This window comes from Puntigrus tetrazona, chromosome 24, assembly GCF_018831695.1.
Source record: "Puntigrus tetrazona isolate hp1 chromosome 24, ASM1883169v1, whole genome shotgun sequence".
NCBI classification, from domain to species: domain Eukaryota; kingdom Metazoa; phylum Chordata; class Actinopteri; order Cypriniformes; family Cyprinidae; genus Puntigrus; species Puntigrus tetrazona.
This window is the reverse complement of record NC_056722.1, coordinates 12929426-12955608: the sequence shown is the minus strand read 5'-3', so window position 1 is coordinate 12955608 and position 26183 is coordinate 12929426. Positions and strand designations below refer to the sequence as shown.

The 26183-nt window shown below is 35.8% G+C and overlaps 1 protein-coding gene across 2 annotated transcripts in view; it reads right to left on the bottom strand.

Annotated features, from left to right (window-relative positions):
* Positions 1-22743, bottom strand: part of dok6 (docking protein 6) — a 58819-nt gene extending 36076 nt beyond the window's left edge. For both annotated transcript variants that reach the window (XM_043225660.1, XM_043225661.1), the window contains exon 1: positions 22483-22743. In XM_043225660.1, the coding sequence (XP_043081595.1) occupies positions 22483-22548 (66 nt within the window). In that variant the 5' untranslated portion in view covers positions 22549-22743. The remainder of the gene's footprint in view (positions 1-22482) is intronic.
* Positions 22744-26183: the final 3440 nt, after the last annotated feature.

The following is a 26183-nucleotide window of genomic DNA, read 5'->3' as shown; positions in this document are numbered from 1 at the left end:
CATTACAGAATGGAACACGACTCTTCTAATGTATCCGAATGATATTTACTGAGGCTTAAGAGTCCACTTGGATCAGTGCCATCATTTATGATCTTAATATAGATCTTTAATGGTACCTAGAGTCTGAAATTCTGCGCACCTATATTCCTATCTCGGGCCGAGGAGCGAAATGCCACCCGAGCACACTTAAAAACATATGACCCAGCACGCTTTTAAGGTTAGGAGGATTAATTTACAGAAGGGATCCTCCGTATCCCCCTGCAGGCAGCCAGTGCTCATTTGTTGATGTACGAGTATTCCTGTCGGGATTCATATCCATGGGCAAGATTAATTTGTTTACTCCGATGATGTAGCGCATTGGAAAAAGAACAATGCTTAATTTGGCACTCAACATAATTGATCTGGGTGGATTCCTGTACACACGCCTGGTGCTCCTGATACCTGCTATGTGCGTCGAGCCAAAAGGTTACACGCAAAATGGCTCCATTTCATCCACATTGTTGCAAAAGGCAAAATCAGGAATAATGAAACACTGCACGCACGCCATCTGCTATCAAATGGGTTTATGGAGATGATTTGAGATTTGCAAGCCTCTGCTGCCTGGACTTTTGGAATGCCGGGCCGTAGTGATAGACAAGGCTGCTTATTCAAACATGCGCCCTCTGACATGGATAAGGCAATTCAATATTTTTCATTTTTATTTATGTTTTGCTACGGCGTGAGCCATCTATAATCTCATCTTTTTATTGATTTTGGTCAAGGAATTCAATTTTATTTAGGTCAAGCAGAGCCGGCAAGAAGAAACCATTTCAAATAAATCGCTTCGACTGTATGACATACAGCCGCCTCCTGGCCTTCTACTAAAAAAGCAAAAATTCTCACACTAACACTTTTTTTTTTGGTTTGTTTTTATGAAAGACTTAGCCGAACACTATAGAAAGCAGCCAAGAACAAGAGACAAGGCCCTTTAAACTGAATTTGCTGAAAGTATTTCAGCAAATGTATTTATTTAATTATTTTAGGTAAAAAATATAGCTTAATAAAAAAAAAAAAAAACCTTCCATACATAAATGGAAAAACAAACCAATAAATGAAATAAAAGGCAAAATGTCTAACATGAAATTGTACTGAAGGTAAAAAGGTCTAAAAACAGTAAGCTAATAATATTACAGTATTTTACTTTAAATTCATAGTGCACATTATTCATAGTTATTTACAAGCAAATTCTATGTGAAACTTGTTTCAAACTGTAAATGCACACTGGCTGTAAGGCTAACTAAGAATTTTATTTGAACAGAATGCATAATATATCATGTATTAGCAGTGTAACTAGTTACATGTAATTGAGTTATGTAATTTAACTACATTAATTACAGTTACTTGTAAATGTTAATGATTGCAAGAGGGTTACATCTAAATATTTTTACACACACACAAACACACAGACTTAATATATTTCCCAAATTGCATTCATTACTTTAAATTTATGGGACACCAATGTTTTCAAATGTAACTATTTTACACTAACTTTTTTTTTTTTTTTTTTTTTTTTTACACTACATTTTATTTTATAATTTTATTTATTTTTATTTTATAATTTTATTTATTATATTATTTTATTTACTATTGAGGTTATATATATATATATATATATATATATATATATATATATATATATATATATATATATATATATATATATTTTATATATTTTTTTTTTAGATTGACTATTTTTAGCTTCCTATTTTGATTTCAAAAACAGTAGCATAGCTATTAAACTGTTTGGTGTTATGACGTTATGATTATAAGTCTGTATTTAACTTCAGAAAGTAAAAAAAAAAAAAAAAAAAAAAAAAAAGCTCCCAAACAAGACTGCCAAACACTTCCAAAAGTACATTTCCCTACACTTGTGTATAAGGTTGGTAGATAGTTGTTAAAAAAAAGTGTAAGTGTAGGATTAACTTAATTTTAAATTTCACAAACAAAATACAAATAAATGAATTAAACATGAACTTTCAAGCAAAAAACTAAATGTATATATTTTTACAGTGATTTTCTTTTAACTTTTATGATTTTTACTTTTTTCCTCTTTCTGTTTATACAGAACTTTAGAACATCTAAGACCAAGTTAATAATTACCAGACTTGAAGCGTATCTATGAACTTTATTATGTAATAAAACTTCCCTCTGGGTTGATCTGTATCAAGGGTTTGACCATGTAGCCAACGCTACAATACATTTTATTGTGTACTTCCCCATCTTTCAGTTTCATAACAATATGAAAAAACCAAACAAGCTATTCAGAACAGGAACTTCTAAGGCAATGAACAGAAGATTTCCCACGCTTGGCTCACAAAGCCTGAACACAGCCAGAGTGTTTTGAAACTGAACCTAGTCCTAGATCTCATTCTCAAAGGCATTTTAGATAAATAATAATAATAATAAAAAAAAAGAAAATCCCATGTAGGTAGTTTGTCACATTGCAAGTAGGTCTGAAATCATGCCAGTGAGACTGATGCCAAATCTTCTTCCCAAATATCATTCAGAAGAATTGAATGGCATTTTTTTCCTAAAAAGCTGCTGATTTTCTGCTACAATCTACACGGGCACCCACTGATTTTTTTAAAGGTTGACACGGGTAAATAAATGCAACTTGAGTGTGTAATAGCTTTATATAAATGCTAATTCTGCACATGGCATTTAGTTCTTTTCATGGTATTATCCCCAAATAAACACACTACTCTTACCCAATTTTCACTTTACGGAACCATGGCCAAAGTCATCAAGCCTAACTATGACTGACATAAATGAATTTGCAATCAGCCTCCCTCTTTCTCCATCACTTAGTGCAGCTCAATCGACGGCGGGAGTTACAGGCGGACAGTATTTCTGCGAGCTCTCTGATTGCATACTGAAATTTCAAAGGCTGATTAATGAACAAACCTTCCGTCTCTGAAGTGGATTGTTTAATTATGAATCAGGACACAATGTACTCTCCAAACAGTCAAAATTATACATACACACACACACAAGGACTCTTCAGTGGAAACAAAGCCAGGTAAATTTAGCCACTTCATTAAGAACCGGCCGTAAATAGCGTTTACAAAAATTCAGTTTTTTTTCTGAGTTTGATCAAAATTGATGCATGCCATATATAACATCTAACAGAGCACTTTAATCCCGGTAGAGATTTCTCAGAGGAAAAACACTGCTTAACTTACTAGCAGGTTAAAACGAGCCAAAAGGGCTGTTATTGCTGAACTGCCCATCTCCTATGTCATCTGCTAGAGCACTCACTCTCTCGTGTACATGCGTACGAGATGTGCGGTCATTATGGTTTATAAAGTTATAAATATGGCTATTATTCTAACACAAATTCACTTTAGAAGGCTTACTCCATCCCAAAATTACAATTTTGTTATTAATCGCTTACCTCCATGTCGTGGCAAACCCGTAAAAGCTTTTATTGTCTTCGGAACTAAAGATGTAACAATAAAAATCGATTAATTCTATGATTTTCCAAATGCGTCGCGATTTTCTCTTAAAATGATATTACCCTTTTTTTTTAACAGCAGATGGCACTCTAGGCTAGTTTTTTTCTGCGCACTCAAGATGGCCGCTCGTGCATTCAATGAGAATGGTTAAATGTACCTGTACCCCCTTTTTTTGTTTTGTTCTTATAATGCAAGATTAATGTAAACACAACCCACTTTAAACTTTTTGAACTATTATTTTAGTGGTGTGTGTATGCAAGGAACGGAAAGCAAGCTGTTTCTAAAGCATGCAGTGCCATCTGCTGTTAAATCTAAGCTCTGAATCGAAACCAGAGAGAATTGCAATGCATTAGATTATTCGATTTGAATTTTATGAAGTGACGAGAATACTTTGCCTCCTGTGTTTTTCCGTGTGGCTATATATTTTGGAGAATATCTGCTGGATGCAAATAGCATATGGGGTTCTGCGTCGGTCGTGCCACAAAGATACATTTTCTACGTTTATTTGCGCTTTCATTTGAATTAAAACAGCATGACTGTTTTCTGAGCGAGTCACTGAATCATTTACTCAGCCGATACTTTTTTATTCTATAACTCCAGCACTCTTTATGTTCACACTTTTTAAAAGTACAGACTTTGGTAGCAGTTGGTACTGAAATTTTCTAAATTCTCGCAATTTTCAAATGTAAGCAGGCAATGAGCGAGAAATGTTTTATATTTCAATGCAGACTTTTCAGTGTTGACAGCACTAGTTCGCACACGCATAAAATGCTTTTTCAAATATTCGCTTATGTTAACTTAGAATCATTTGGTGTACAAACAATTCTGGAAAATCGTAAAAAGAAATGATCTGAACTCAAAGGTCTAAGACTTTTTCTATGTAGACAAAAGGCCTATTTCTTTCAAATATTGTTCAAAAATTGGTCTAAATCTGTGTAAGCACTTCTCCTTTGCCAAGTTAATCCACCCACCTCACAGGTGTGGCATATCAAGAAGCTGATTAGAGAGCATGATTATTGCGCTGGTGCCTTAGACTGGCCACAATGGCGCAACGATGGGCCTTAGGATCTCGTGTTGTTATCTCTGTGCATTCAAAATGCCAATGTTCTTTGTCCCTAACATACGCCTGCCCATACCATAACCCCACTGCCACCATGGGCCACTTGATCCACAATGTTGACATCAGCAAACTGCCATCTGCCCTGTACAGTGAAACCCGGGAATCATCTGTAAAGAGAACACCTCTCCAAAGTGCCAGAAACCATCGAATGTGAGCAAGTCGGTTACGACGACAAACTGCAGTCAGGTCGAGAACCCGTTGAGGACGACAAGCATGCAGATGAGACATTTCTGACAGTTTGTGCAGAAATTCTTTGGTTATGCAAACCAATTGTTGCAGCACCTGTCTGGGTGGACGATCTTGGAGGTGAAGATGCTGGATGTGGTTACACGTGGTCTGCAGTTGTGAGGCCAGTTGGATGTACCGCCAAAACTGTCTGAAATGCCTTTGGAGACTGCTTATGGCAGAGAAATGAACATTCGTTTCACGAGCAAAAGCTCTGGTGGACATTCCTGCACTCAGCATGTCAATTGCACGCCCCCTCGAAGCTTGCGACATCTGGCATTGTAGTGTGATAAAACTGCACATTTTAGAGTGGTCTTTTATTGTTGCCGGTCTACTTATTGTTGCATAGGCACACCTATGCAATAATCATGCTGTCTAATCAACATCTTGATATGCTAGGTAGAAGGAGTATCTCATCAAAGAAGAAGTGCTCACTAACACAGATTTAGACAGACTGGTAAACAATATTTGAGAGATATGGGCCTTTTGTGTACATAAATATATATATATATATATATATATATATATATATATATATATATATATATTATATGCTTGTAAAAGAATCAAGTGAATTCAAATATGAGGCCCTTAACAAATGAATGCTACCATGATCCTGTAAGCATGAAAGAATGTCTGTGTTTATGACATTGGCTTATCAAAAGACAATGCAGCTCAGTTAGAGAGATGGCTGACCTTTTCATGTGCCAGCAAGATGATGTGAGCCACCTTGGAGGCTCCACTGTCTGACGTTTCACCTCTCTAATAAAATCTGTGTCTGCTGTGATCCACAAACCACCAGCTGCTTGCGGAGAAGGTTATCTGATTACTTATAAGACATTGCAATCGTACTCACTCTACAACCGAGGGAGGGCAGAGACGGAGAGAATCAACACCACCGTAACTTTCTTTTTTAGATCATAGATAGTTCTGAACCGTAAGCTCAAACAGATCTGAACAACTGTACAATACTGCGTGGCTTGAAAACAAATTATAATAATCAGTCTTCAAAAGCAAATATTTGTGGAAAAATTCCCTTCAGACAAGTTTAGATGAAGAAAACCATACTCAGTGACAGAAATGGAGCTCTAAGATAATTTATTTGCAGTAAATCTAATTTAATACATTATTTTTTTAGGGCTTTTTGATTATTCCAACCTACTGTTCATGTTGTATATTCTCAAATAGTCTGCATTTATTTGATATTGTGAAATTTTAATACAGCTTAAAATGCTTTTAATTGTGATGCACAGTGGAATTTTCAGCATTTCTAATTACATTTCTAATTGTAATTGTTCTGCTTAATATTTCAATCAGGATCCTTTGGTGAATTATTTGAGGAACATAAAAGTTAAAAGAAAATATATTTGAAATAGAAATTGCTTGTAAAACTTATAAATGCCTCTCACTGTAGAACAATCTAAATCTTTCTTTACTAATAACACTAATAACATATGGACACATATATTATATTATTTATTTGATTAAGTTTGACCACTGTACAACGCACATACAGTATAGACAATAAACACCCATAGTTTATTAATGATTACAAGTCTCACAATCTCATTCACATACATAAACCACATACATACATTATACTATTATGCCATTTATTGCAACTCAAACACAGAAAATTAATGTGGTGCAAATACAGTCACCTAAAATATAGGTCGTCTGAATCAGGAATGCACATTAAAGCTATAAGAGAATCACTGAACACACACACACACACACAAAGCGATTTCTGCTGATTTTGAGAAACCATGAAGAATGAAGCTGCAAGACTGATGAGCAGTGATGTTGTTTGGGAATATCCTGACACTGTGAGTACCAGTTTCCAAACAAGAAAATGGGCTCCTCTCGACATGATTGCCAAGCTGTTTTGGGACAGAGCTGTAGAGGATGCTATGATTTGATTTATTATCTGGACGGCCGGTTGCTAAGGCCATCATTACTGCAATCACATCCAAACTTCTGTTTGCATTCTGATAAAGCTTTTGTCTGAGTTTTACAACATAGGAGATTTACAGTAACGCTTTACTGGGACAAGCCTTATATATATATATATATATATATATATATATATATATATATATATATATATATATATATATATATATATCATAGTTCCTCTATTTAATGTGTTTATACGTTTATGTTTTTATTATTTTTATTTTATATTTTATCTATTTTTATCATTTTAATGCAATTTTTTTCCAGTTTGTTTTTAAAAAGTTTTCCATACCAGTTTGGAATGATATAAGCGTGAGTACATGACGACAGAATTTAGGCTGAACGGTTTTATTTAAGCTGATAAACTATCAGTTTTACTTTGCCTGCAAGACAAGTATGTGGAAAAGTTTGATGGTTTAGATTCCACTCCCTCTGCAGGCTGATGTGTCTCAGGTGTAGGCATCATTTAATTTATTAATTTGCTTCGTGACAACAACTGCTCCAAGGAAAGTGAAACTTCTACCCAGTTAATCATAGATTACACTATCTGGGGCATTCTGAAAGTGAAACACACCGTTGCCCCAGTAGCAAGTAATCACAGTGTAGCGCCGGCTCATTTCACATGCACGGACGCTCTTTAATAAAATATCCATGGGCTCCCGCCCAAGTCCAGAAATGTAATATGGAGTTAATGACATACGCCACAGTGACACACACACACACCAGTGGCATGCGATCATCTTGTGAAATGAGGAGGCAAAGTCTCCTCTGTAGGGTTTTTCAGTCCTATGTAAATTAAGTTAAAGACTTGGAAAATGGAAAACCATTTACCTTACATTATTAACTAGTACATATAATATACTAAAAGTCCAACCAAACAAAGTTTTTAAAGAAAAGTTTCTGATGTGCAAGTTTTTGTTGCATTTTCGTTTGTTACAACTGTCACACATTTGGACTCTTTTGTTGTTGTTCTCATGTTCCATGTGCTCTGTGTGACCTACTTAGTTGATTGTCTTATTGTCGTCAGGTGTGTCTAGTTAATTAGTCAATTACTGTGTGTATAAGAAGTTCCTGTTTGTTCAATGTCCATCGGCTGGTCTTCATCACATCACAGCTTATCCTTTGATGCATGTGGTTTCTGTGGGTCTTTCTGCATGCATGCTGATTTGCCCTTTTTGTGTAAGATTAAAAAGTCTAAATAAACACTAAAATCTTTATATAATGCATATATTCATTTAATGTTTAATAATTTTGTGGTGCACTTTTGTTATTTGCATTTTTTTATATGAATTAAAAAGAAAATTTAAATATGTAAATTTAGCTTTACTTATTTATTTTCATTTGAATTTTAAAAACTTTAGCAACTTGATTTGAACTTATTTTATTTCATTTAGTGGTATATAATGGGTGTTTTTAGTCCAGTGTCCAAGTATTTTCCAAGTTAAGTTTCACATTAAAGACAAGTAAACGGAAAGAAACACTATTTTATTTGAGTTGCTTATTAGCATGCATGTTACGAGAATATTATATAAAACTGTTACCTATTCTAAAGTATTACCAAAGATTTTTACTACATATATATTTTTTGTTATTACTTTCCATTACCTTTCCTGAATGTCATTTTTGAGCAGCGTTGCCTTCCCCGTCTCCTATCGGACAAAAGACTGCTATAACACACACACTTTCACGTATCAAAGAGACACACATACACACAACCCAACAAGGTCAAGCTGTGTCAGCATAGGGCTAATCCGAAGCCTAGCCTTTCAAAGATCTGCATGGATGATAACACTGCCAGCAAGAACCAGTGTCCAGCACAGCTCAGGAGGGGCAGAGAGAGACATTCTTGGCTTATAGCATTAGCATAACACTCTCTTTACTTATTCCTTTTGCACAAATTCGGTCCAGCAGAGCACCCATGCCGCTTTCCCCGTTACTGCGGCCAAGAGATCTGAGAGCCGCGGGAGGAAATGGAATTCAGGTGACATTCAGCAGGTGCTGATGACTCACAAACATTTGGGTTATCAGAGCCGCCACATCCCTGTTCGGTATCAGGAAGAGAAAGTTCGGTAATACAGTTATTCTCTCTGTACGGCTAATTACAGTGTGCAATGATGCTGTTGTTATCAAGGTATCTACTTTAACGTCAGCCGCTTAATTTAAAGTCTGAATAATTAACGCTTCTCATTTGGTGCCTTCTAACACTTAAGGCAACGTTTCATTCAGGTGCAAGGAGAAAGAGAAGGGGAGAGAGAAACTCCACATGGAGCATGTAGGTCACTCTAACCTTTCGTGAAGAACATTAGTTAAAATGTCAGGTTTGAAGCAGGTATAACCGCCTGCCTGAGCCCTGCACATACTACTAGTACATTACCAAAATAGCTGCAAAATAATGTTGAAACAATATGTAGGTCAAGTTTCCTCATCTTAAAGTAAAGCAGTGGCAGCGGGGATTATTCAGATGCTAAAAACTTCCATATGCAAACATTAAAACCTACAGTAATTAAATATTAAGGTTAGACGTTTTTCTGCACGTTCTTTTTCAGTTTCAAAACTTTTGGCCTTTATTCGGTCGGAACCCTTTGCTCCCCAGGGCTGCATTTATTTTAATAAAAATAATACTGTTAAATATTATTAGAATTTAAATGAATTTTTGTGCTGCTTAATACTGATCGCTGATACGTTTTTTTTTAAATAAACAGCATTTATTTTAAACTGAAGACTTTTGTTATTTGCAATTTTTCCTCCTTTGCTGCCAGAAAAAAATAAATAAATTCACTTAATTGGATTAGTGATAAATCTCCATCACATAAAGGATGGAATAATATGAATTATATAGGCAAATTATATGGTGAGATCCTTTTTGAGCCGATTCCTCTGGAGCAACTTATATCAAAAAACACACCAGTTTTATAAAGTCTGGACTCCATATCTGGATTATATTTGCCCTATTATACTACAAGGAATATTGTAATTGTGTAACTCTTTGGAAATTAAAATGTTCTGCTCTATTCATTTTTTCCCTTATCCCTTATATGGGGTAGACCCCAGCCTTTTGAATGGCAGTGTATATAGTGTAAATAACATCAGTGCCACAATAATTCTTTAAATGTACATATTATTTTAATGTCTTTCAAAAGCCAACTCTCTTCCAAATAGAATAAATGTTGTATATCATACGTTTCAAAGCAATTACAGTGATAAAACTTTCAACCTTCAAAAAAAGAGAGAAAATGATTATGTCATGACTCAATAGCAGTACAGTGACTCATTCACTGATAATGTGCAACTTGATTTCGTAAAAGAATCATTCAGAGAGAATCAACAAGCATAGATCTGGCTCAGTGATTTGTTCGTGAAATGGTCAGTGTTGTTGCTCTCGTCAATGCATCAATCTGACATAGAGTGGATTTAAAAGCTAAATACATTTTTTTTTCCCTTGTCAGTCCATAGATTCAATGCCACAAACCACTTAAACTTTCCAGTCACTAGCTCTTTCTCAGAAGCATTCATTGTTGCGCTCTGGGAACTTGTGAACGCCACTCTGCTTCCACTTCCTTTGTGCTTCAGAAACCGAACAGAAGTCAGCCAATCAGACTGCAACCTCCGACTACAGGCAGTTGTAGTTATTTTTGTGCGCAGGATGCATCAGGCGGTCTGTGAACAGTCTGTGGGTGTGCCGTCTGAGACTATAAGTCGGATAACTACCATACTCTCATCCCATCTCTCTAATGGGGGATTTCATTTTTTTAATCATGTACGGTTGCTTGCCTATGGAATTTTTTTTCTTTTATCCACTGCTTCCATTATGGGGCTCTCAAGCAGTACAGTAGAAAAGCTGTGCACTCCACAAAGCTGCCTAGGGACGAATACAGCCCTGGAAACGCTATGTTTTGCACAGGACTGTCAAGCTGGATGATCTTTATGCCGCAATAAAATATAAACAAGCGAATAATCAAGCAAACAAACATGCCACCTCGATTCAAGTTTTTTTAGAGATGCACATACCGCGCAAGAATAACCCGAGGATGGGACACACTCAGGATTTCGTCCAGTTCCAGTGAACACTGTTGCTTGAATTGTCAATTATCAAGTGGAAGCTACAGCAAACCACCCAGAAACCATCTAGAAAAGGTCATCTGTCAAAGCCCTCCAACCGAACGAGAAGGAGGTTTGTGAGAGATGCCACAGAGAGGCCAACAATCACTTTGAAGGAGCTAAAGAGTTCAGTAGCTGAGGAGGAAGTGAAGGTGCAGCCGTCAACCATATCAAGCACTCTGCATAGCACTGAGAGGGCGGAAACAAATGAAGCCATTCCTCCAAAAGAAATTAAACGCATGGAAGCATGTCTCAACTTTGACAGGATGCATAATAATGACCCTAATGCAACGTCTGAGAAAGTTTCGTTAGAAAAATATTCATGTTCGAGTTTGGATCGCAATAGTTCAATTGTGGCTTTCTTACATTTATATAATTTTGTTTTGATATTTTTTTGTGGCTGAAAATTCATTTGCATGCTGACAGTGTGCCGTCAGTTCATTTGTGTGAAAAAATACATTACGCAAAGGTTTTGCAGTTGTTTTTTTTTTGTGAGGAAGCAAATGTCTTGCGAGACATTAAAGCGAACATTAAAGCTCCACAAATGATACAAAACATAACGTCTATAAAAACTTTTGTATTTGACTACATTTACATTAATTCAAACGAAAAACGCTGTGAGTTTAGTTACTTAACAGTGACTTTTTCTTATGCATGCGATTTAGTATTGAAGCTGTTTTTGTTAATAAACCTTTGTGACTGTACATTTTTTTTCCCATTGACATTGCCAGGATTCCCCCGAGTCCTTGTGAACACACGTTCACAAGAGAGTAGTGTTCCAGCAGATGATAAAGTAACAAATGCAAAAGCACGGATGAGAATAAAACACCGGTCGCAAATTAGAAGTGCAAAATGAGGATTTATAAAGGAAAATGTCATATGATGTCAACATAAAACTGGTTTTCCTTTGTACAGCAAAGAGACTAGTATATTTCCACCCGAGCTCACGCTACATCCAACATCATCCACAGCAACTTTGCTATGTCATGAATGTAAATACAACAGTTAGAAGCTACAGACTGCGGTTTATAAAGTTTCAATATGGACATTTTTCCTACACAAACACATTACTTCACTTCATAAGGCCTTTCTTAAACCCACTTTTTATGATGGTTGGATGCAATTTCTGGGCTTCAAAATGTCCGCCTCCATTCACAAAGCTTGGAAAAGCTCCAAATTTATCTGAAAGAACATATAAAGTCATATAAACCTAAGATGGCTTAAGGGTGAAGAAAACATGAGATCCTTTTTGGGTGAACTATCCCTTTAAGACTAGCTTTACAGTCAACCAGTCATTCAGGCAAACCACAAGTCAGTTATATATATATATTTTTTCCCCGACCTTAAACTCATTAGATTTTGTCAAGAATATTTTCTAACATAACCCTATGCACAAGTCATTTTTTTAGTCAGTGTTTTGATTATAATTCAATAGAATGAGGGTTTGCAAAAATAAGACAATTGGTTTACGGTCCTTGTATTTTCAAAGGCTCTGTAAGTTATTCATGAGCAAAGCTCTATCTTATTTAGACACATGGTTGAGAAACTCAAGGATGCTTTGATTTTCTGTCACTTTAACTTGTTTACCTTCACGCCACTGTGACAACCATCTCCCACATGACAACACGATCAGTGGAGAATAATGAAGTGGAGTTTGGGGACACTGTTGGTTTGCTATTTTTGGACTAATCACCAAGGCTAAGCACGTGCACCCAAGCACCTGCATTGGTAAACAACCGGGATTAATTCAGGGATATTGTTTGAAGACTGTTCCCAGAAATCACTGAGGTCCTTTCAGAAACTCGGGTGCATATATATTAATTCATCTAAGAGTATGAAACCTACGTGACACAGATTAACGGAGACCCGAAGCACTTAAATGCACCGCCGCGCACAGAAAATAGCTATTCTGTGTCATTACATGCTTATTTTTATACTCGCTTTTCTCTGAAAGAATTAAGTTGATCTATGATTCAGGATAACCCATGCATAACAGCGCGGTTCAAAAGGAAATCAAAGCAAAGGGTCTACAGAAACATTCTGTAAACTAAACAGCGGATGACTAAAAGAGATCATTCACCGCAATCACTCAATTGTCATGAATGGAGGACTGCGGTCAGAAATTTCAAGCAAAAAGGTCACTCAGACCTGAAAGGAAGCTTTTATCAAGAAGAACCGCAGTAGCCCACAAATTCACAATCTTATATGAATCTCCATTACTGGGAATATATTTCATCATATTCATGACATATAATTTTGTTCCAGGCAATGTTCCCATAAATTACATGTTGTCTTTACTGTCCAGGCCATTTGTCTTCCCTGCATTTCTTACCTCTTGCCAATAAATTTCTCAGGAAAAAAATGTTTTCGCCAAAATGAAAATTGTGCCTAATAAAAGGCAGAATCCATTCTACTGTGCGATAAAACGCTTTATATTCATCAAAAACTGGATCGTTTTTGGCTCGGCAGCCATCTCTTTGCTCATTACAGTCTATTGCACTTATATGCGGGCGACCGCTGTTTCTCAACGTAATGCCTACGGTCGCTCATATATGTGCGAGGGACTGTTCATCATTCTGGCAGAAATGACAAAGCAGAATGGGCAACCATTAAGTAAACACTGGATTTGATGGTACAGAGCGGGCAGCAAATCTCCAAAATAAGCCTTATTGTGGGATCTGAAAAAGAAAAAAAAAAAAAAAAATCATCACAAACCCCATTTCTGCTTGTAAATAACTCATTTTAAATGGCCGGACAACACTTCGAAGATGATTTGGACTTCTGCTAAGCCTTGGCTTTAGAGACATTTCAAAGCGAAGACTGACAGCATTATGGATTCGTGGAAAGCTGTTTGCATAACTTACCGCAGGGATCAGGTGCTTAGTGAGTGGCTCTCCAATTAAAACAGAGCATGAAAACTCCCACGTACACACTCGGTCAGCTAAACTACACTTCGCTCAGCTGAGTTTTGCACTTGGAGCAAGATACAAACAGTATCAGCCTTCTGCAGTTAATTATTTTATTTTGTTAGGTACGGAATCGAAAAAAGACGATACGGCAATGAGGACAATTAAACTACAAATTAAAACGGCAACAAAAATATGATATTAACAAAGCACTTTTTTTTTGTTCAAGCCATATATATAATATACACACACACATATATATATACACATCATCATGACAAAATCATGATTAATCGCATCGGAATAATAAGTTTGTTTATATATTATATCTGAAATATATTTATACAAACAATATTAATACAGATAATGTGTAAATATGTAAAGATTTTCAAAATGTAAACGTATGTGTGTATATTTATATATACATAATTAATATACAGAGTACACAGTACACACTTATTTTGTATGCGATTAAATTAAGATCAATCATTTGAAAGCACTGATAAATATAGACAATAACAAGTGAGATTTTAAATATAATTTTGACAACTGAACTGAAATTTTAACTTCATAAATTTAGCATAAAAAAAATTCACTTAGAAATTTCACTGACAATTATTTCAAAAATACAGTAATAGTAGTAAAACATAACAACAAGATAATTGTATGTTATGACACTTTTTAATAGTGTAGATTTTTGAGTGAACAAATGAATCAGTCACTCACTTGTTTCATGCCTGAATGAATCAAAAGCGTTTTTTTTTTTTTATCAAATGATTCAGTGACTCTCATAAAGACAGTCGTTTGCTGCCAAGCTTTGGAGATTTAGCATCAAGCTTAAATTAAAGAATGAAAAATCATTTTTATTATAAAAAACGATGAATGACATAGCAATGTAAATCCTTTTAGTCACAACGACTAAATAAACAGCAAGAAAAAAAAAAACGAAATCACTGGCCCTCTGCATTTTATCTTGCAAAACAGAGACATATTTAAATAAACTTTGAAACAGTCCAGAGGCACATAGTGTCCTTATAATGGAGGTCATAACTGCGCATAACTGTACACGGTCTATGAAATTATTCGAAAAAGAATAAAGTCTAGCTATACTATGGATTGTGGTTTATCTGTGGGTACAAAGTAGCATGAAAAACACATTTTCGCTTCTGGCAAAGAAAAGCAGATAGCATGTCCACATAGCAAATTCTCTGAGGCCTGAAGCATCAAGAACTTTCTCAGCTTGAGAGAGAGGGAGAAAAAAAGGAAACTGAGATGTTCTGTGGGAAAGAAAGTGATAGAAGAGTGAAATAAAATTGCCCTGCGGAAAACAAAACCCCAAAAGTGTGTTCAATGGGCCATGCTAGGCTGACTCGGGCTGAGCTGGCCAGACTGGGTGCTGTTGCTTTAGCCCCAAAGCGCATGCTGTACTGTGCTTAGAGACGCTAGGCGGCAAAATGACTAGATACGAGCAAGACCCAGGAGACAGAGATATGATTAATGTGTGCCAAATGATTAGAAGAAACAGCGGCTGGGTAAATGGACCTATGGTACGTTCATTCAGAGGTGAACGTTTTCCATAAAAATTGAAAGAGTCTCTGAAGACTGGAACCAGACAACTTTGTTTTCGGGGGGTATCTCATTAAGTAAGACTTGGCCATTTCATCATCTCTTCTCTGAAATGTTTTCTGAGAATATGTGATATAGCACTCATATTAGGACAAACATGATAGGACTGCTAAATTGGGATATTGAAAGCTTGCAAAGTGGGGAACAATAATAAAATGAGAGACACAAAGTTCTTGGCTTGACTTAGCTTTTTATGCATTTTAAATTCAAAAGAGAATTTAGAATACACACACGCACACACACACACACACACACACACACACACACACAATTACAGACTCCAAAAAGAATACAATAAAAACTATTACTGGCATTAGTATAGCAATATAAATAAGAGCTTTTGTTTCTTTAAACAATTAATAATATTTTTATTTATTATTTAATAATTATAGATTATTATTAAATACTATTATTTATTCACTTGATAAGAGTCTTTATTATCGCTAGGTCAATAATCAAATGAATACATTTGTGAAGCTGATGTGACATTTACAGCAGTTGTATATTTTTTTTAAACATTTATTAATGAATTTCAAACATTTATAACAACCACTTTTCAAGCAGACAAATTTCCCTACACTCAAAGCAATATTTAAATATATTTAATTTAAAAGATTCAAAAATTTAAGTAAATCACAAAATGTCATTTAAGTGGTGTGAAAACAGATTTCTAAATTCTAATATTACAATAAGTATCAGCCGTTTGCTAAATATATTTTTAAAATATATTTTTGAAAAACATACTGAGATGTATAAAATCTATCTGTTTGTTTGTTTGTTTATATATACACATACATACACAAACACACACACACACACACACACACACACATACATATACACTTCATGAGTAGTTATGAACAACTAAAACTGATCAATGTATAACTTATTTTCAAGGGTTTTTTGATAACCAGTCATGATTTTTGAGTTTCCCATTGAATACTGATATGAATTTCAAAGTATTCCTCATATAAAGCTATTATATATCACTTCACTACTTTTTAATAACACTTTCATGATGGCGCTTTCTTGTCCTTTTGGAGTTTGACATCCTTAGTTCTTATTCACTTTCATTCTACAAAAAAAAAAAATAAAAAATGGCCAGGATATTCTTCAAAAAAATTAATCTTTTGAATTCCTACAAAAGAAAGAAAGGGCTTAAAAATGAGTAAATATTGACAGAATCTCTGGATGAACTCTTCCTTTATAACATGAAAAGGTGACGGGCCTGGGTCTAGCGCTCCGCACTCAGCTTCAGAAGTTGTGGAAGGCTAAAATCAAAGATGAAGAGCTCCGTTCAGATTCACCGAGTGCAATTTGACTTTTCAGTCTGATGACCTAGCTGCTAAATGGCAGCACTCGAACGACCTTGAGTAAAAGACTTTTGTCTGTCATCAGCAGGAGACTGCAAAGCTTCTCTCGCTCACGCCCTCTTGCTCCGTCGAGATTATTTAACATCCAGACAGCATTGAGTATAAAAACTGTATAAAACGCGTGCGAATAACTTTCGCGATGCAAACCGCACACAGCATACGGCTGAGGCTCGTTCAACACCATCAGTTACGTCACGCGCTTCCGTGAGACAGCTAATAGTAATGTTTGCTCCCGATCAAAACAAAAGTGTGTTTTGTAATTAAAAACAGCGGGGATCGATGATGTGAAATGCTGGAGTGAAGACTGAGGGGAGATTTATCTGCGAGAGAAATGGCACAATAGCGCAGCATTATTCACTCTGAATAACATTTGCCGCTTCTGCTGCTGTGGGGGGCAATTCATCAGCCCTAATGAGAGCCTCCAATTTGTCTTCCGCTCTTTGTTTGAATCAATTTGATGAAAGCTGGATAAACACTATTAGCGTGAACATGAAAACAGAGAACCCGTACGAATACGACACAGTAGCGTGAAACGTGCACTTTTAGAAATAAAAGGTACAAAAGCTGTGACCTGGGTGGGACACTTTTGTACCTGTTAGGTTCAGGTATGTACGCTTTAAGTGATACGTAACTTTAAAATACCAAAATGAACCCTTTAGGAGCAAACTTGTGCCTTTTGAAAAGTTACCACACCAGGGACTTTTTTTGTAATCTTTATTTCTGAGGGTGTGGAGACAGTATAGAAAAAAGATTGCTCAAAACCACTGCCAGATAATCATCATTCACATATCATAAAAAAATGTTGTACAGATTAGGTATAACACATAGCTGATAGAATCAACTTGGTCTTTTTTTCTAAGCATGTTATACGAAAAAAAATGCAGTTTTCTAAATCGAATTTAATCACTTTTTGTATGAAGTCCAAAAAAGTCTGAGAAAACCTCATTTAAAACTGGAACTGGAAACTATTTTATGGTTTTATTTTACATTCTGCATTTTCTCTAAGTCACTAATCAAATAAGTTTTAAAGTTTAAGATTTAAAGTTTAAGATTTTTAAAAGTTTTCACCTAATTATGAAGTAGTTAATATTCTATATAATTTTTTGGTTACTAAGCAAATAATTACATTTGTGACGAAGATGGGATATTCACAACAGTTTTAAAATGAATTAGGAAAATGAATTATTCTTAAAAATTTGAATGACTTAAATTAAAAAATGAAACAAAATTCTCAGTAATTGCTAGCAAATTTACCTGAAAATAAACAAAATGTGGGATTTAGAAATTTTATAAAATGTATTTTATAAAATTGCATTCTAAATTATTTTAATTGACTGATTAATGAAGTAAATTTATGACACTGATGTAATATTTATAGCGGTTTAAAATTTTTAAAACATTTCTTTTAATAATTAAACTTAAACGTAAATAAAAAATAAACCTTTATGCAAAGCCCCTTTTAAACATTTTTGCAAAATTGACTTTGAAACGGTTAAGCAGTATTCTACGTTATTTCTAGGTCACTAATTAATCAAGTAAATTTGTAATTATCTGACATCTACAGCAGTTTTTACATTTTTAAATAAATAATTACGAAAAAAAAAAAAAAAAAAACATGCAGGGTTTACTCAGAAATTGCTAGGAAGCATCCTTGAAAATAAACTCAATTTTTGAATTATAAACATTTGAAAACATTTTTAAACATTAGATATTCTGCATTATATTTAGGTCACTCATAAAATGTGTGACCTAAATATAAAATATATAAAATATAAATAAAAAAAAAACTAAATGTGTGACACTGCTGTAACCTTTACATTCAAATAATATTTTTAACTATAGGTTTTCATCAAATTGTCAAATTGCAAATTGGAAGCGGTTTGGCATGACACGACAAATCTTAACATGGAGTGAGACGACGCATACCTATCATATGGGCTTTACTGCTAGACACCTTCATTGTCCAAAACCTCATGTTAGGATGATCTCTGCCAAACATTAATCTCTGCCATTACTACGCAGCCTGTACATAGAGACAGATGACAAAACACAGTTCTCATATATGGGTCAAGTACTGGCTTGCAACAACAGCTTAAATAAGATTACAGTTCCGCTGGAAGTGTTGAGAGGAAAGGCCGTTTTAAGTTGACCGCTCCAGGGTAAGCCTGGTTGATTCTCTATGGATTCACAATGCATTATAAGGCTGTTTGTAAGTGTCCTAAACAGTGACTGTCTGGGACAACAAAGACGACATAAACAGATGACATGTGAAATTATCCAAGGTTAAAGAGATTTTGGACAGATTTTACATAGAAAGGGCCCCGTCTATACAATTCACTCTCTACTGGTCAGACAGAAATTAAACTGACAGATCATCCATCATACGAAGGCACTGTCCCTAAACATGGTGCAGTTTGATCTCTTGTAAAGCGCAAGAACAAATCATTATGTTTCTGCTGTGAGAATCAAGCATCATAAAACGACACGAAAAGTAACCAGCTTTAATATTCATCAATAATTTGTATCCCCCACTTAAAACAGTGATTTTTGCAAGTCTCACCAAAAAAAAGGCTTTTTGTGTTAAAAGAAATCAATGCTTCTATTCAGCAGCGATGCATTAAATTGGTCGAAAGGGGCAGATTTCTATTCTAAATGAATGCCGTTCTTTTTTACTTCCTGTACATCGGAACGTTTCGTAAATATAGAAAGCACAGCGGAGCTGTTTTTAGCATTGTCTTGAGCACCAAATCAGTTTATTGCCACCATTTTTCGCATTATGTGATGCAGAAGAAATTCAACTTTGCATCACAGGAAGAAATTAAATGTTAAAAAACACATTAAAACATTCTCAATTGTAATAACATTATTTACCGATATAACTTTTTTTATATTGAGTTTGTCTCTTACTTTTGCAATCGAATAAACGCAGCCCTACTGAGACTTCTTTCAAAAACATTATACCAATCCTAACCTTTGTAGTTGTATATTAATCCATATATAAATAAACATTGTTTATTAATTGCCCCCGTTACGTACAATCGCCTGTATTTCAAATATTTAACCCTGTTAACTATTTAGTTTACTCGTGGCTTAATTAAGATGAATAAAATAAACAGAAATGTACGACTCATTTAATATTGACCCTCTCTGCTTGTACGATTAAGCTTCACTGACCACTTATTTAAAAATGGGGGAAGGGGGTGCACTTTCATCCCTATTTCCTTCTATTTTTAATGGAAACTGATAAAAATGACTTCGTTAGCACTAGTAATTTTTGCCTTACAGGTCTCTCTGAGAATAAGGGGAGAGGGAAAACCAGAGGAACAGAGAGAGACATCAGAGGGAAACCCTAAGCTGATCCTGCTGTTCAAAACATGATACTTGCACTAAAAAAAAAAGACCGTGCCAGCACTGATGAGACAAGTAGTCCTTCCCTCTAAAGCAGTCTTCAAAGCAGCAGCTGCCCGTTTCATCAGCATAGTTTATCAGATGAACAGATTACGCTCAAAATGTTACAAATGGCTGATAAAGAGCAGTAATAGAGGCTTTTCAAATAGCGGTAAAAAATTTAAACACCAAATTTCTACTGTTTTTGCTTGGATGGTTGTCGCTAATGATTATGCAATATCTAAAGGTTCGGTTGCATTCGTACACAGATGCGTGTCGAATGGGAAAATGCCAAAGGAACAGAAGTCTGTGGGTTCAAAGGGCATTACGTCTACGTGAGAAGGTCAGTTAATGTCAGGTGCGCTGAACTGTAAATCCACATTACAGGGTTTTACACCGATTTCAAAGCAACTTAACTGACATGCTTCTACGCGTTTTTCTTTTTTTCCCCCCACATTCATTCTGTTTAATTAATTGCAAATGCGACCATGAAGATACCAGACATAATGGAAAAATAATGAGAGTGGTTTTATTTCCTCACAGTACTATTAGATAGTAATTCTATGCTCTGCATTCAGGAACAAACGCAGTAGATGTGGCATCACTGCGCAGGTCTCTTCAGCTGGGTTTCAATAAGATGCGACCACTGCTGTATTTACAGGCTAACGCACGTCTGATATACAGCTGGTAAGTTTATCTAACCAATAAAAATCAACACGCAATATGAAGCTGCACTTCAATAATGCATTTAGAGTGAGCTCACAGTATGGAAGCAATATCTGTGGAAATGCACTTTACCTCATATCCGATGTCTAGGGGTGAAAGCAAACCATTACGGTAAAAAACGCTCCTAAGACACTGTGTGCTGATTTGGAACTTTTAGTTATATTTCAGTTTATTGCTAAAAATCGTCATGACAAATTGTCTGTTTATTATCAATTATTTGTATTAATTATATGTACTGCATTAATGCAAAACAAAGATTTTTTGGGGGGAAATATTAAATAAACTTGTTTTTGTTCTTTTAAATTTACTTTGAAAAAATATAGAAATATATAGAAATTACCCATATACACAATGTATACATGTGTTATAAATACTGAACCAAGAGAGAAAAATATGTATGCATTTCAATTTTTTTTTATTTACGTTTTTTTATATATGCACATACTAAATAAAAATGAGTAGTGAGTTTATTTATTTATATATACTTTTTTCAAAGCACATTAAAAGAACAAAAAACAAGTTTATATTTGTATGTGTGTATATGTGTGTGTGTGTGTGTGTGTGTATATATATATATATATATATATATATATATATATATATATATATATATATATATATACACACATACACACACACACATACATACATACACACACACACATACACAAACTTCTTTGTTTTGATTGCTGTTTATAATGTGTAAAGCTGAAAGTAATATTGGATTGCACTGTATATTTCACTGCTAGGGCCAAAAAAAATTCATAAAAAATACATATTGCCCATTAAACTTCAATAAATAAACCGCAAACCCCTCATCAAACCTCTTACGCTGCTATAAAACTATAACCTGCACGTCACACATGTATGAATGTATTAATCTTTCCTGGTCGGATGAATTCACCTGCTGTATCACACAGCCCTGATGACCCACAGAACTGGCTCTATTCACAGCTGCAGAAACAGGAGGACAATAAACAGATGATGCTGCATCTGGAGACTTGACTAATGCGTCTTCTCATACATAGGCAAAGAAACTACTGAAGACAGCAGATTCTTGATTAACTTTTTAAAATGTAATAAAGCCTAATCTTCTTAGGCGTAAAAGCCCATTGCAACTTCGATAACAAAACATAGGCTATTTAAACGAATACCTAAATGATATTGCCCAAGGCAAACAGACTGTGGTAAAAACTACTTTTAAACAACCCACATTTGCTCAAAGCACAAGCAATAAGCCAAAGCATTTATTATCGTTATTGTTTAATAATTACGTACATGTTCAGATGGATTACGATTTAAGCCAGACTGAATAACAAGCATGTAAAATAAATATATAATATATATATATATATATATATATATATATATATATATATATATATATATATATATATATATATATATATATATATATACATATACAATATATAACTGGCCATTAAGGGAAAAAAAACTAAAAGTATCATGAGTTGGTCGTGCACGTTGGCTGCGTGTTCTTGGTCAAGCCCTATTAAATAAAGATGCCCTAAAAAGCCTGAGTCCAGCAGAGATGTACTGACTATACTCACCCCCAGTTTCTTACTCCGAATCCTCACATAGCCCTGCTTCACTATATCGTTGAAGTTTGAAGCCATCCTAACAGCCTCCCTGTCCTCGTCCCCGTCTCGGCTGAGAGTCCCCTCAGAAGTCAGTGCGACATTCGGTCCTCAAGCAGCCTCTACCTCAGAGCCAGAGCCAGTGCCGCCACCGCCGCTGCTGCTGCTGCTGCCGCTGCTCGGTTAACCGGCGAGAACCGCTCATTCCACCCGAGAGTGGGGAGACAGCGCGCGCGTCAGATGATTTAATTCAGCGAAGAGAGCAGCTTCCTGGAATGCACCATGAGAGGACTGTCGGAGGGGTGGACACGGACAGCTACTCGCTCTCTTAAAATGGAATAATAAAAAAAAAAGAAGAATTATTTATTTATTTGTTTGTTTGTGAATGAAAGATATTGTGGGTTTATGTTTTGGGGAACGTGTCGTTTCTTTTCACGCAGGCACACGAAATTTCCCTTCAGATGTGGACATCAACAATTAACAGCTGTATACCTTATCTGGAACTCATAATAATAGAATGTAGTAATATTTTAAAATAAAATAAAATAAGCTTCCTACCTACTGATGATTAGTATCTTCTTTGTAAAATTAATTTATGGCATTTAGACCTATAGGCTTCTAGTCTCTGTGTGTGTGTGTGTGTGTGTGTGTGTGTGTGTGTGTGTGTGTGTAGGAGCTGTTTGGTTTATATCCTGGTGAGGACTTAAACCTGAATACACACAAGACTCATGGGGGCTCGCGTCACAGCGGAGACCTAAACAGAGGTCACCATAGGTGCAAAAGCGTATAAATCATACAAAATGAGATTTGTTTGAAAAAGTAAAAGGCTAAATGTTTTCTGTAAGGGGTAGGTTTAGGTGTAGGGTTGGTGTAGGGTGATAGAAAATACAGTTTGTACAGTATAAAAAACATTATGCCTATGGAGAGTTCCTACAAGGATAGATGACCATACCATAATTGCTAAACCATAGGAGCCTGATAAAAATGCTACTTTTAGAAGAAAATTTCAAATGGCACTTGGCATCTTTCATATATACAGTGCATTCAGAAAGTATTCACATCCCCTTCACCTCTTTAGAATTTTGATGATACAATTGTCAGGTACACTCCGTACCTCATAATGACAAAGTGAAAACAGCATTTTAGAAATTTGTGTAATTTTATAAAATAAAAAAAACTGAAATATCACAGTTACATAATTATTCAAACTCTTGGCGACAACACTTAGCAACAATTTAGCTCTGGTGCCTCCCATTTCTCTTGATCATTTCTGAGATGTTTTTATCCACAATTGTACACCTTTGATAAATAAAATAGATTTGAAAAAAATGATCTGAAAAAGCAAGCTCCTCTCTATAAAGGTCTTACTGCTGACAATGCATATCAGAGCGGAAACCAAGCCACAAGGTCAAAGGAACTGCCTGCAGAGTTTAAAATCCAGGCACAGATCTGGGGAAGGCTACAAAAAACAATTCTGCTGCACTGAAGGTTCTCAAGACTTACATAATTCTCAAATGGAAGAAGTCTGGCACGACCAGGACTCTTCCAAGAGCTGGAGAAAGGACTGGTCAAAAACTTGTGGCATCATAAATATAAAGACTCAAGGCTGCTGCAAGTTTCTGCAAGTACTGAGTAAAGGGTCCTTTAATAAATGTGCAGACATGTCTAGAATTCTGTTTTCACTTTGCCATTATGAGGTAGGGAGTGTAGACTGATGAGGGAAAAAAAGAGTTGTGCTATAATGCTGTAACATAACATTTAAAATATATATATATATATACACTTGATTCCGATTATTTGGATGAGTGAGCGAATACTTTTGGAAATATAGTATGTGTATAAAACAGGTGTATAAAATCAAGCACCTAGGCATGCAGACTGTTTTTACAAATATTTGTGAAAGAATGGGTCGCTCTCAGGAGCTCAGTCAATTCCAGCGTGGAACTGTGATAGGATGCCATCTGTGCAACAAATCCAGTCGTGAAATTTTCTCGCTCCTCAATATTCCACAGTCAGCTGTATTATAAGAATTTGGAAGCGTTTGGAAACGACATGCCACGTAAACTGAGGGAGCAGGGTCAGCGGATGCTGAGGCGCATAGTGCGAAGAGGTCGCCAACTTTCTGCGGAGTCAATCGCTAAAGACCTCCAAACTTCATGTGGCTTTCAGATTAGCAGAAGAGCAGTGCGCAGAGAGCTTCACGGAATGGGTTTCCATGGCCGAGCAACTGCATCCAAGCCACGCACCACCAAGTGCAATGCAAAGCGTCGGCCCTGGACACTTTCTCTGGAGTGGCGAAACATGCTTCTCCATCTGGCAATCTGATGGACGAGTCTGGGTTTGGCGGTTACCAGGAGAACGGTACTTGTCTGACTGCACTGTGCCGAGTGTAAAGTTTGGTGAAGGGGGGATTATGGTGTGGGGTTGTTTTTCAAATCTGAATGTTTCAGCATACCAAGACATTTTGGACGACTCCATGCTCCCAACTTTGAGCGAACAGTTTGGAGCTGGCCCCTTCCTCTTCCAACTTGACTGCGCACCAGTGCACAAAGCAATGTCCATAAAGACATGGATGACTGGCCTGCACAGAGTCCTGACCTCAACCCAATAGAACACCTTTGGGTTGAATTAGAGCGGAGACTGAGAGCCAGGCCTTCTCGTCCAACAGAAGTATGTGACCTCACAAACACACTTCTGGAAGAATGGTCAAAAATTCCCATAAACACACTCCTAAACCTTGTGGACAGTCTTCCCATTAGAGTTGAAGCTGTAATAGCTGCAAAGGGTGGGCCGTCGCCATATTAAACCCTATGGATTAGGAATGGGATGTCACTTAAGTTCATATGCGAGTCAAGGTAAGGGAGTGAATACTTTTGGCAATATAGTGAGTATATATATATATTTGAATATTTAAATATTCAACAGCTGTATACCCTTACGTTTTGTACTACAGGAAAAAAGAAGTTATTGAAAAGTAATTTTGTAGTTAATTCATTCATTTAGCATGTTTCACAGATTTATATTCCCTCAAATGACAATCTTAAAACTAACGTCATGATAAATTCTTTATGCTTCTAAAAACAGCTGCAGTTATCAATTCCAACATGTTCCAAACACAGCAATCCTTAAGAAATCTGACAAGTTAACCCCCAAAAACATGACTCCTACTGCATTACATCTAACAGATACATGTGCCGTGATATCTCTAATCCGTAAGACTTCGTTTTCATTCATTAGCAAAATACAGTTTTGCTTTCATATGAGAATTATCCATCTACAATAAAAGGGTGCTGATAACTAGTGGATGGGAGATTTGTTTTGTTGATTGGATCCTTGGGATTAGAAGATCAAAGCAGATCAAAAGCAAATGAGGAAAAAAAAAGAAAAAAGAGGTCTGGGATGTTATATTCGTACACTAGATGTAGAGCGTGCTGTAGCTCTACTGACACAAATGCTGAAACTGCCTGCAAAAGCCTCCTCCTCTAATCCTGCTTTATGGAGACGCCCTTTTGCCTGTGGAAAAATGCCAAAGCCCATTAGATACAGCTGATGACACAGTTACACGTGTGAGACGCTTTTCTGCATCTCTCATGACAATGAAAGATGTTATATGGATGAAGATCACACACACAAAAAAAACTGATAGCAAATGGATCAGGCGTAAAATCCATACA